Source organism: Vidua macroura, chromosome 1 (genome assembly GCF_024509145.1).
Source record: "Vidua macroura isolate BioBank_ID:100142 chromosome 1, ASM2450914v1, whole genome shotgun sequence".
Classification (NCBI taxonomy): Eukaryota; Metazoa; Chordata; class Aves; order Passeriformes; family Viduidae; genus Vidua; species Vidua macroura.
Genome location: NC_071571.1, coordinates 109,369,652 through 109,382,984, shown reverse-complemented (window position 1 = coordinate 109,382,984; position 13,333 = coordinate 109,369,652). Strand labels below are relative to the sequence as shown.

At 39.4% G+C, this 13,333-nt stretch overlaps 1 protein-coding gene across 1 annotated transcript in view; it reads left to right on the top strand.

The window, feature by feature from the left end:
• The window catches only part of CDH2 (cadherin 2), a 121,585-nt gene that overhangs the window by 9,659 nt on the left and 98,593 nt on the right, over nt 1-13,333 (top strand). Inside the window, exon 2 of the mRNA XM_053977486.1 lies at nt 1,197-1,308. Coding sequence (XP_053833461.1) covers nt 1,197-1,308 — 112 coding nt within the window. The remainder of the gene's footprint in view (nt 1-1,196; nt 1,309-13,333) is intronic.

Genomic DNA, 13,333 nt, shown 5'->3' with positions numbered 1-13,333 from the left:
ATTTTAGTATGATATAATCACACAGTTGCCTGTGCTTTCAAGACCATATACCACATCTGGGCATGCACGTGGATAGGCCTTTGTTTGGCACGTAGAGGTGTGAGATTGTGAGAGGCTATTTGAGATTTTGTGCAAGGCCTGTCACTATTTCTTGGCTATATCTCAGCCCAGGCTGCAATGGGAGCTGACCTCTCTGCTGTGTACAGTGTGAAAGGGGTTTGCCAATGTACGGTCATGTAGCCACATGTAAGGTGGGCCATTGTCTTGTGCAGTACTAAAGTGAGACAAAACCAATCCACTGAAAAGAAATCTTAGTCCTTTTTCACAGAAATGTTTGGTTTGGTTTTGGTGGTTTTTTTCCAAATAGGCAACAAGCTGTCCTGGAAAACAGCTTTGCTACTGAAAGTGTCTTCTGAACTTGGAAGACTACAGAACAAACAAGTTTCCAAATGCTGTATTACATTTCTTAATGGAACGGCATTTATGAAGCTCTTTTAAGAATGATTTGAGGGTAAACTTTTTTAATAAGTGAGAGAACAAACAGTTTCAGTGGCTCAGCTCTTCCATTGTGCAAATTTAATGAGCTGCTCTCCTTTTAACTTAATGTCCCTTTGAAATAGGAGTTGCATTGGAAACATTTGGCTTTATATGGTATCTGTTTGAACGCTAACACAAATGTAAGTTCTGTTAAGTTACTGCAAATGTAACATTTTGTCTTAGTTTACTTCTTAGTTTACTTTACTTAGTTTACTTTCTTTTTGTTCTGGTGCAGCCTCACATAGAAATACTGTAAATAAACCATTTTACACCAGTGGTTGAAGTGATCCCTTTCAAGCAATCTGGCTGTGAAAAAGCTGAGATGTGTTTTGTGCAACATTTATTTCCAGAGGAAGGAATGTTTTTGTTCCCTTTATGATTCCCCTTCAGTCTAGATGTCTGGTTTAGTGGAAATGTTCAGTTGTCAGAAGAATCAAGATGGTGTATTATTTAGATCTTACCAGACAAGTGGGATTTGTTCCTTCCATTCCAGTTATCAGAAAGATTAACCCTTTGTCCTCGTGGTCCTAATTGTAGTCATTCAGAAACAAAGATTCTGCTTGTACAAGACAGCAGCAAAGTGTAGTATGTGCCAACTGGAATGTTTCTCTGGTGGATGTGGGTTGCAAGTATTACACAGATTTTGTCTTGTGTTTCAGGCACCGATAAAAGCAACCTGTGAAGATTTGTCATGCAAGACTGGATTTCCTGAAGATGTTCACAGTGCAGTAGTGTCAAGGAGTGTACATGGAGGACAGCCTCTTCTCAATGGTACTGTTATAAAACATAATTTAAACTTTTTTTTTCTTCTAGTCGTAACCATAAGTTACTCTGGAGCATTTTCATCCTTAAATAGGACACAAACTCTTTCAGGAGGGACCCTCGGCTGTTCTGTGATTATTTCTTGATCACTATCGTACAACTTGGAAAATCAGTTGGCGCTAGTGGCAGCACACGCACCTCTGACTGTAATTTGAAAACCTTAAGTGTCGCAAAACTACCCATTATTATCCTCTAATTCTCGGCACAGCATTCACACTTATTACCATTGACAGTGTGTATGCCATTAGTCTATACTTACAGACCATGTATGTATGAGAAGGAAAAGAAAATTTTCTTTCTGCTTTACCTCTCATAAAAGAACTGCAGTTACACCCAGTGCTAGTGCTTGTGTTAGTACAGAGATAGTTCCCTTACTGCTTTTTTTGGCAATCTGAGGAGAGACACCTACGGGGAGCAAGTAGTGGGACAGGCAGCAACATGAGAGTGGTTGTCTGTGAGCCCCTGGTCAGTGACTGCTAACCAGGCTCTGTAAGGAGGCGTGCCAGGAGAGGTAGGACAGTGCCAGGGCTGTCTCAGGGACAGTGCACTGCTCTCTCACCCTGGCACCTACCTGCCTCTAAATGGGCACAGTGCCCAGGCTGGGGATGACCTGCTCGGTGAGCACAAGCCCTTTCCTCTGCCAGGGATGCCCTGCAGTCAGTACATCTGCCCAGGTTTGTCCAGTTTGGGAATTCAGTTCACTGTTCTTTTTTGTGTCTCTATTTTGCAGGGATAGAGTAGGACACAGAGGCAGATGCTCTGAATGTTTTGTAGATTTCCCAGCCTGTTAAATTTCAGTATACAAGCTTGCAGAAGTACAATGTTTTTTAAAAATCTGCATTAATTTGTCTGTTTTCTGAACTGCTAACATAATTTTTTTAATCTAATTCGGAAATTGTGGAACTAAGAACATCAGTTTTAGACAGTTTCAAATACAGCTTAAATAAGGACTAATTTAATTTAATTTTTTGTTTCTTTCACATATAAATTTGGCTACATAGTTCAAGACATTTAAATGAAAAAAATTCTAATGAGTCTGCAAAACAAATGAAGTAAAAGCTGTACTCTTGATTTTACATGCTGTATGTAGCAGTCTCTTGTTAATTATATTTTACAGACCTGTTTTGTGCTTTCTTAGAAGTATAATGGAAACTTGAATGCAGGATGAATTGATTAGCTTTAGTATATTTAAACTTGAGTTATTAAAGCTTTCTCTATTCAGTTTCAAGAAAGTGTATTCTACCAGCACAGACTTTCTTTTATTAAAAGATGGCTTAGAAATTTATGTATTGAAGTAAATGTTCTGCCAATTGAGAGAATAATAAAGAGGAAAGAGAATATTCCTCACTTTTCCACCAAATGGGAGTTAATAGATGGCTCTCCTATATACTCCTGTAAGAGACATCAGTATGAGAATTCCTTGGTATGTGATGAACAGGGGCAGGGGGCAGAAACAGGGATGCAGAAACAGGGATGCAGAGCTCAGCAGCCAAATGCTTTCCAAAGGGGCCACCTTGAAACCACCAAATGTTTGTTACAGGTTAACTTCATACCATCAGTTCCTCTTGAAATGGAGATCACACAAGTTTTGAGATCTACCCTGTTCTGTGGAAGTTCTTGTTATTCTCTATGGACTCAAGGCTGTTTCTGCAGTTTTTCCCTTTTCCCACGGGTTAGGAACCACAGTAGACTGGGCACTAATTGTCTGTTGTCGTTGCTCATGCAAACCTGATGATAATGTCTAATCAGCTTTAACTGAGTCTGAACTAGTAACATAGGATGACAAACTGACTTCCTGTCTCATTATTCATCCCAGTCCCACAGTCCCTTCCCTTGCTTCTCAGAAGTGAGTGAAGCATGACTGTTGGTTTGTCCTTGAATGGTATTAAAATGCATAACATTTTAGGGAAGTAGGAATTGGAAACACTGTATGAGGCAAACAGTATGTATCACATCATATCAGCTGGTTGAAAAATGACCTGGGGGAGTCTTTTTCCTACTACCGTTTCCTCAACTGAATTACTGCAGTGGTTAATTCTTTTGAAAATTTTGACATGCTTAAAAGCATATAATTTGCTGGTTACACATAAACATACAGTCCATCATTGCATAGCTTTGACTTAAATTTAATTACACTGTCATTTTGAAATACTATTGTTGTCAAAAGCCTATTTTCTGGTTATTAAACTAGATTCAGATGATGCTGGAAGTTAAGTATAGTTGCATGACATTTGCTTCGTAGGGATAATCATGTGCCTGATTCTGATCTCGGCTGCCTCGCCTATCTAAATGCATGGAATTATTTAAGTTGGAAAAGACCTCTAAAACCATAAAGTCAATCCATTAATCCAGCACTGCCAAGTTTACCACTAAACCACGTCCCTAAGCACTATATCTGCATGTCCTTTAAATACCTCCTGAGATGATGACTCCCAACAGTTTCCTGGGCAGCCTGTTCAAATGCTTGCTGACCCTTTTGCTGAAGAAATTCTTCCTAATATCCAATCTAAACCTCCCTGGTGAATGGTGATGCCATTTTCTCTTGTCCTATCACTTGTTTCTGGAAGAAATTACCAACCTCCACCTCATTACAACCTGCTTTCAGGTAATTGTAGAGAACAATAAGGTCATACAATTGGCCTTGGCTCACTGATCCTCTCTTTTACCTTCCTGCACTCCAGCAGATCAGCATTCCTGCCCAGCTGAGGTGCACTTAATCCGCTCATCCCAATCATTGATACAGATATTACACAGGACTGGCCCCAGCAGTGAGCCCTGGGGAGCACCACTGGTGGCCAGCTGCCAGCTGGATGTAACTCCATTCACCACCACTTCCTGGGCCTCGCTGTCTGGACAATTTTTGGGTTTTTACCCAGTGAGCACTGCACCCACCCAAGCCGTGAGCAGCCAGTTTCTCCAGAAGAATACTGTGGTGATCAGTGTCTGAGGCTTTTCTAATGTGTCGGTGGACAACGCCTACAGCCTTCCACTCACCTACTAAGTGGTCACACTGTCATAACAGAACATCAAGTCAATCAAGGAACCCCTGGCTTTCATGAACTCAGGCTGGCTGGGCCTGATCTCCTGGTTGTCCTTTATGTGCTGCATGGTGCCACTCAAGGTGATCTGCTCCATGTCCTTCCCCAGCCCCTAAGTCAGGGTGACAGTCCTGTAGCTCCTCAGGCTACTCAGCTTCTCATAGCTGTGCATTCAGCTTCTCAAAGCTGTGCATCCAATTTATTCACCTCTGATCAACTGCGACCTCTCTGGTCATCCAGGACTGCTGATAAACTATGGAAAGTGGCTCGCTCTGCACTTCTGCCAGTTCCTTCAGTACTTTCGTGTGGATCCCATCTGGCTCCATAGAGTTGTGTGTGTCTAAGTGATGCAGCAAGTCACTGAAAATTTCCTAGAGGATTTTACTCTGCTCCCTGTTCCAGTCTTCTAGCTCAGGGGCAGGTTACCCAGAGAACAACTGGCTTTTTATTACTGGACTGCGGCAAAGAAGGCACCAAGTACTTCAACCTTTTCCTCATCCTTTGTCCCTATGTTTCTAATCATATTTGATAAAGGATGGAGGTTCTTCTTAGCTCTCATTTTTCCTAGAAAGATTGCTTTTAAAAATTGTCTTTTAATATTCATCTGTCACCAGATTATGTTCTGTTTGGGTTTTGGTGCTTCTGATTTTCTCCCTGTATAACCTTGCAATATCCTTGTAGATACTTAGAATAGTTTCTGTATGTTTTAGAGATGAAGGCTTTCATTTTCTTTGGTTTTCTTTATTGGTACCACCAGCACAGAGGCTTTATGGACATCTCAGATATCTACAGAGTAATTTTACCCTAACTTGATGCTTTCTTGACAACTTGCTTCTTAAAATAATGACCAAAAAAATTACCATATGTTTACCACCTGTCTTGTTTATTTGCTTTTGTCTAGTACACTGGGGGACAGGCTTCTCTTAAGTTCTTTGACTTCTGTCTTACCAAAACTTAAATAAAATTAGAAATACCATATGACTTGTTGGTCTCTGCATTCCATTTGTTACAGTAACATAGGATATCTGGCTTTTAAAACACTATTATAAGAAATTTTCCTGCACTGCACTATACTGTATGTTTTTGAAGAGGTGTTTTTTTTTCATCCTGGTTCAGGTGGTACTTGTTTTTGATGGAGGATCAGGCTTATTCCCATTGCATTTAAGAATAATTCATAATGGCTTTGTTCATTCATATGGCTAGGACATTATGACAGCATCTACTGTTTTTTTTCCTTTTGTGCATGAGGGCATGAGAGGCAACTACACATTCAGTTCTTGTCCAGGTGTTCAGTTGTTCCAGTATGTGAAAAATTGGTGGAGCAATATATATTCAGAATAATTTAAATTGGAAGAGGGAAAAAACTGCTCCACATTTATTAATGGGGGAGTGGCGGGGAGGCAGGGAGAGAAAGAGAGCTGCCCTTGTTGCCCTTGGTTTCAGGATGAGGAAATGGAAAAGATGATTCTAGTTGAGAAGTCACAGAAGTTGGAAACTTCTTCTTTTGTAGGCTGTGACTGAGCTGTGTAGGAGGTAACCTGCACCATATAGGCTGTCCCCTATTGCCTCCTTCTGGCATAGAGTCACCGGTGCCCCATGGTCTTGTGTTCTCCTGAAGCAGACTTCCCTGGTCTTCCATTGGAGACTCTTTGAAGCTGATACCTTACAATTTGTCTTGTACAATGTCTGGCAAGTCTGACTTCAAGATACAATATGCTCAGGTGACTAGATACATTTAAGATAAATGTAGTTTATTAGGCCTATAGACCTAATATTGAATTTATTTACTATGTTTGACATGTTTCACTTGATACCGGTAGCTTCATTGAAATTACAGTGATTTTTACCAAGCAACTAGGTGAGCTCAGAACTACTAGCTTAATTTCTGTAAAGGGAGAAAAAAAAATCAATTTCAGAAGCAGAATTAAGAGAAACTTCATTAATTGCTAAAAATTGTCTTTGTAATAAAACCATGGAATTATTTGAGCCCCCAGCTCTTTTAGAATGTAATATACTTTGAAATTCTTTAGGACTTAAATCCTCCAACATTTAAAAAAGAAAATAAGTAATATGCAAAAAAAGTCTCCAGTCATCAGCTAATAGAAGTCGATATCTAACCCAAATTGAGGGCACAGTATTTAAGACTGGTTTCTGTAAATAAAATGTGATTACTGTTTGGAGAGCCATAAATAAGATGTAGTATTCAGAGAAGAAGAGGTTAATTCAGGAGGGAGTTACGTTTAATATATTAAATGCCCTTGCTTGCACTGGTTTTATCACATTTTTGTAGTTCATCCAGGGAAAAATACTTGTGGCAGTTTGATATGTCTAGCATGTTTATCTAATCCTTTTTCTATATCCTGCAAATTTTAAGATGCAAATAAAGCGTTTTCAGCTAAAATCATTCACCTCGAAAGGTTACTTGAATGGTTTGCACAATAATTTCTTAGAGATTCTTATGCTGATAATTATTGTAGCAGTTTCTTACCTTTCAGAGATGTTATTTTAACATTGTCTATCCTGTTACTAAATGCATGGTTTTAGTTTTCTACTAAGCAAATTAATTCCTAAACCATTCCTTCAAATGCTCTGTAGCTATAAAATATTTCTAAGGTCTTTGTGTTGGACAATGATAAAGCAAAAAAAATGTTTTGGTGTTGATCACAGAGATAAGCAGTGATTATGGATGATTAACGCTGCAGTTTCGTGAGCCATTTAAGCCACAGTAAGCATTAGCTCTGCCAAAAAAGGCACGCTTATGCCTTCCCTCCTCTTTGAGCCTGGTACCAAGCGCTCATGAAACCATAAAATAAACAGGGTTAGCCAATTTATCTGGGGTAAACTTTCACTCCCACTCCTTTAGACTTTTTTTCTGAATGACCTCGTAGGCTTAAACAGAGCCATGGTGTCCCTGCTGCCTTCTCTCCTCTAGCAGTGAAATGCTTAGAAAATAACATTTGTTTTGATGCTTTCAAACTGAATGGCAAAACTTGATTTTTGCATTCCAACAGACTTATTTTGTACTTTACCATTGAAAATACCAATTGCTCTCAACCCAGAAATGTATTGTTGTGAGGAGTGTGGCCCTCAGGCATGGCCCGGTGTTTAAACTTGACATTTCTTCATGATGTAGTGGAGGCTTACATGGACACTGTCTGTCCCAGGTGAAGCTACTTGGCTTTGTTGCTGGTGTTGTTTTATTATTCTGCATATACAAATGTCTACCATCAGTGAAGAATAAAATTGCTTTTTAAAAAGTTGTAATGCTTAAAATTGAAGACGGCAGCATATCTTTTAAGGTGGATTAACTGTAGAGCCAAGGAAAGTGTTCTTAGAAGACTTATATTTTCCAAGAGGGAAATTAGTCTTTGCCCAGGAAAAAAAATTGGCCTTTTTTTTTCCTTCTATTAAAAAAAAATGAAAATAGTAACCACTTTGTTTGCAGTCTCCTTGCCTTAAGCAAAAAGACAAGTTGACAAGTTCCTTCCAGGCAGACAGCCAAACAATCTCAGATAGATGGGGTCTCTCTATGAGCTGCTGGCAAGCTGGGGAAAAATTGTTTCAATTCTTCCCAAATGTATTGTTTTCTGAAATTCTTTTCCTGTACTCTTCACTCTGCCCCCTCATGCAAAAAAAGAAAGAAAAATACGACTACAACCTACCATCCCTTTCTAGTTACTCTTTTAAGCCTTAGTGGGAGTGATTTTTTTTTTACAGAAGCTGCTGTTGTTAAGATATTTTTTTCCCCCTGAGTTATGCTTAAGATTTAGTAGGTTTAATTTTGCCCTCTTCTTTGAGAAGCAGAATAAATTCTATTGCTGTTACATGGTGATGCTGTGCCTTGTTGTTTTATTGTATGTTACAGTTGCATTCCAGTTCTTGGTTTCTTGCCTTTTTAATCCTTTTCATCTTTTTTTCTCAAACAGTTTTCCTGTTTGTACTCTCTCCATACCCCACAGCATCCTAAATTCTCCAATGTCAGTTTTGAGCTTGCTATCCTGGATTGGAAGAGCTGCTTCTGTTTGCTTTCACTACGCTAGCACAGTACCAGTTTTGTGATACGAGTTGTCTGTTCATGTACCAAGCTCATAATCTATTCTTAGATACTTGTCCCCTGAAAATTAGAACTTTCTTTTGCTGAAGCAAGAGACTGCTTTTCTTGATATATTGTTTCTTTATTCCCTTTAACCAACTACTTAAACATGGATTATATTCCAGAGTACGTATAGCGTATCTTCACCTTGCTGAACAGTGGTAATTTACCTATTTGAATGGTGACTTCTTTTTGCTTTTTTGTCTGACTTGTGATACCTGATTTTATTTCTGAGTATTAAATTACTGACTATAATTTGGTATCATCACATTTGTATGTTGAATGTTACATACATATAAATGGAGAATAAGCATAAATAAGGAAATGCAGTGATGTTATAAATGTGCACAAAGGACTAACATTTCAGAAACATAATTCTGTTATCCCTTGGGGTACTGTAAAGCTATTGTGGAATTGTGTGCAGTATGTAAATCAATTTGTATAGCCAGTATCAAAGAATTTATGATTTGAGTTCTAGGTAAGAAGGAATTCTTAAAAAATCTTACCGAAATGTACTAAACAAAATTTTTACTTTTCACGGAATATTTGTAATACAGGTGGAAATATAGTTTATAGTAAAATCCAAATAAACTACTCTGTCCAGTTTTCCCAAAGAAGAAACATGATTCTCCCTTATTCCCTGGAAAAGGAGTGCTGCTTCTGTTTCTTGTGTAGATTCTTATAACGACATCTTGATAAAGAGAAAAATACACCTACAGAAATCTTGAATGGTTGCAGTGTTCTGGGATCTTTAAATTACTGTCTTAATTAATTACTCCAGTTCAGATAGCAATTTCTGTCTGTAGTGCATTTACTTGGAATGCACTGAATTAATTAGTACTTATTCCATTTTCCTATATTCAGCTGGTTATTTGCGAGGGTCTCAAATGTAGAGTCCTTTCTGTGTGCAGAAATCTGAATTACAACAGCAGAATTGTTAGCTGCCTCTGAGCATGGCTCAATGAAGGATGGCAAAGGGGAATGTTTCTTTCTGCCCTCTGAAGCTGGGTCTAGCATTATAGTCTTTCTAACACCATTTAGTGTAGCCTTAGTTCAATTTTAAGCTATACCATCTGGCTTTGATTCCCAAGGGCCATTATTTTTCCAGGAATCATTGTAGTTAGAGCATTCTTCAGTGCTGACCAATGCTCTTAGGGAAGGCTGGGAGGAATGGTGGCTGCAAAGCTGTGCAGAAAACCTCCCCAATAGGCAAAGGTGCCCCTTGGTATGGGTGATTTATTTAGTTACAAAAGAAAGTTGTTCTGCATGCAAGAGCTGCATGGAAAAAAAAATGTTTCTTTGTGTGGTACATTAGTATATGGAATACATGGAACAGAACTCAGGTGAAGCCTGATGTTAGTATACATAATATGAGAAAATGGTATTTATAATTAGGAATTCACATTGACACTTAGGACTACAGTACATCTTCTGCTGACTTGTCATTTTTCTAACAATCCGGAAGACAAATTTACGAGAGCATCCTACCGAGCTGATATTACAGGAAATATCCTTTATTGCAAAACATATTACCATACTAAATACAGATAAACTCCTCTAGTATTTAAACACTTAAAGACCACACTAAATCAAATACTACTGCGTTGAAGACTTGGGTGTCAGTCAACAAATCCCAAGTACAGTTTGAACTGCTCTGATTTTGGTCGAATGCAGTGAGGCAGATTTATTGCTTTTGGTTGAATTTGGGACACTCAGTGTAAGGACACTTTTTATTCGGTAAATAATAACTTCTGGAAGAGTTCACTTCCAAGCTTTTACAACATGTCCTAGGCATCAGAGCCAGCCTTGCTAAACTCAGGAGAAAGAAGGAGCAGGAGCAAGGTGCAGAGAAACAGGGTCAGAATTTGGATGGAAAGGAAATTTACTGGACTTGCTATTATCTTCTAATTAGACTGTAGAAAGAGCAACTGGCCTTTGGTACCCTTTAAATCTTTCCAATTTAACAAAGCACAGATGGTTTTCTACACATTTCCATATGCCCTCGCTGGCTGATGTGTCCTCCAGAGGGCGGGGAAAACAATGTTGGGGGATAAATGGAATGAAACACTGGAGTGCAAAATGGAGCTGAGGCTGGGGAAAGGATGGAAGCAGAAGAATCCAGGTGATGAAGGATGACGAATGGAGGGTGGAGTTATGAACCCTGGTGTCATGCAAGGGGGAAGGGAAAGCAGAGGTTGTCCATAACCCTAGAAAGAGCAGAGAAACTTTGCCTTAGTTGGAAGAGGAGGCAGAAGCAACACAAGGTAAAAAGGAAAATATATTTGAATACTTTCAAATTTCCTCATGGCATCCAGTTTGAGCTAGGCATGGGCATCCAATACCCACCCTAAAGGAAATGCTGAGGACCCACTAGAGCTTGCCAGTATGAAACAAGTGAGCACGCAGTGCTGAGAAGTTTTTCTAGGAGAAACCGCCAGGCCCTCTTTACACCAAAATGATAGCATGGTGTCCCACATCTTCCCTTTTTTTTGCAATTTAAGCTAAAAAACATAATTACTTGAGTATTCAGCCAAGATCAGAACATGCACAAGGAAGAGCTTTTTGAAGATAAACTGATCATATAGCCAAGACCTGAGGTTAGCTAGAGTACCTACAGCTGCGCATCATGACTTGTCCACTGTTTTGGAGGAAACATTGAGTTTGAACACTAAGGGTCCAAAAGTGTCTGTGAAGTGGTATTAAAAACCACTGCTGCTTTTTGTTACAGATGACTTGGTAACACCAATATTATTTTCATTTTTTCTCTCCTTGTGTGTATATATGTGCAGTTTAAGTGCATATGAGAACACCAGCCTTAAGTAAAGCTAGGAGAGGATATACCTAAAATGTAAACCTTTCCTATTGCTAGAAATGCATTACAATGATATGGCTGCAGGATGAGTGAGCTTGATCAGCAAGACGTATCACAAAACTGTTCCTTCTTTTTCTGGGCACATTGTCTTCTGGGTCAGGTTAGTTGTTGATTTGCTGGGATCTGCTGTGGAAAAGGAGATAAATTAATGAGAAAAGAGGTGTGTCAGTGGTGATGAGATAAAAGGAGATCATAACTGAACAAAACTCCACTGTGTTAGATTCTCTGTTAGGTTTTTTTCCCACCCTCTTTTCTCTCTGCAGTGCTTTCTTCCTGCTGTTTTAATATATTCAGGACTGGGTGGCTGAGGATCAGTGCCCTGCCATCCCTTGCCCTTGATGGCCGCTGCATCCCAGCACTACCCAGGCACAGTAGCGAATTGTGCCGATGGTTCTTAGCTGGGTTGCAGATGACAGTGAGCAATCCCATTAACCTGCCAGCCTGGCTGCAGATAATCCCGGCGAACCAGGGCACCCAGTGCTGCCCACGGCTGCCATCCCTCACCCTGCTGGCTGCAGCTCCTGCCTGCTAGTCGGCACTGATGCTCTGGGCAGAGGAGCAGCACAGCATGGCTAAGGTGCATCTCCTCCTCCTCTGAGCTGCCTGCCGAGCTCAGAAACTGGCCCGTTTAGATTTATTTTTTCCTTCTTTTTTACCGTCTGCTGTGTTTTGGCAGACCTGTGAGCAGTAGCAAACATTATGATCGTGTCTGCTTGCCTGCAGCTCTTTCTTGTGCACTGTGCTGGCTTTTAAGAAGTAGATTTTGTTTGGTTTTGAAAGTTAATGGCATATGCCTCTCAGGTTGTAGAGAGAAGGAATTATTTAAGGCCCTCTGTGAGTTCCAGTTTAACATTCTCTTAAATAGGAAAGTCAGAATCCCTAAAAGCACAATTTATAACATAAAAGCTATCAAAATAGCAGTGCAATCTGTTAAAGTGTTTAAAATTTTGATTCGCTGCAGTTTAAAATGGGAAATAAATGTACACTAATTGTTTTGAATGAAGATGGTGTTTGAAGCCAGTCTTTAAAGGAGTTAGTGAGATAGCACTGCAGTTAATGGTGGAACACTATTTTCCTGTAATGGGCTAAGCAGTGTTCTCTAATTAGCTTGCAAATTGATATTCAAATACAAGTAAACTGGCAATCAAATACAAGCAAAACATCTATGTAAGTAGACTTTGACATCTGCATTTAGTATACCTGTATCAAAATTATGTGTGGGTAAAGGGTAAGCTCTTAGTTGTTTTCAGTATGGAGCTTTTATTAATGGTGGTTCAGTGGTTACAGTAGATAATTTTTTAAATTTAAGCACTGAAAAGAGGAAAAAGAAGTTCCTTTTTTTTTTCCACAAGTGAATGGCTTTTAAACATTAGTAACATAATACTAAGTGTGCATGAGTTTTTATCCTGTCTTCATTTCTTCAGGTTTTTGTCAGCTAGTTGTGCACATAAGATATGATACATAGCTGAGTCAGTGGAAGTTACTCTGTTGAATTTTCCTTGATTTGGATCATATTTATGTTCATTATTAAAATTATTGCTATATGGTGTAGCCATTTCATTTTCAAACCTTGTGGCAGAAACTGGATGCATAAACTATTAGTGGTGTTTATGCTGTAAGGTTTTCGGTGGTATGTAGTGCAGGTTCTTAAACTTGAATTGAATGCCTAGCACAAGTAGGTTTCTACAAAGGAGAATCATAGAGTAGTTTGGGTTGGAAGGAACTTCGAGACCATGTAGTTCCAACCCTCCTGCCCATGGGCAGGGACACCTTCCACTGGACCAGGTAGCTCAGAGCACCATCCAACCTGGCCTTGAACACTCCCAGAAATGGAGCACCCACAGCTTTTCTGGGCAACCGTTCCAGTGCGTCACTGCTCTCACAGTAAAAAAATTTCTTCCTAGCCATACAAGAAAGCTGGCGCATAAGAACTCTTGTTGGGAAAGGTAGACAAAGATCACACATTTAAAA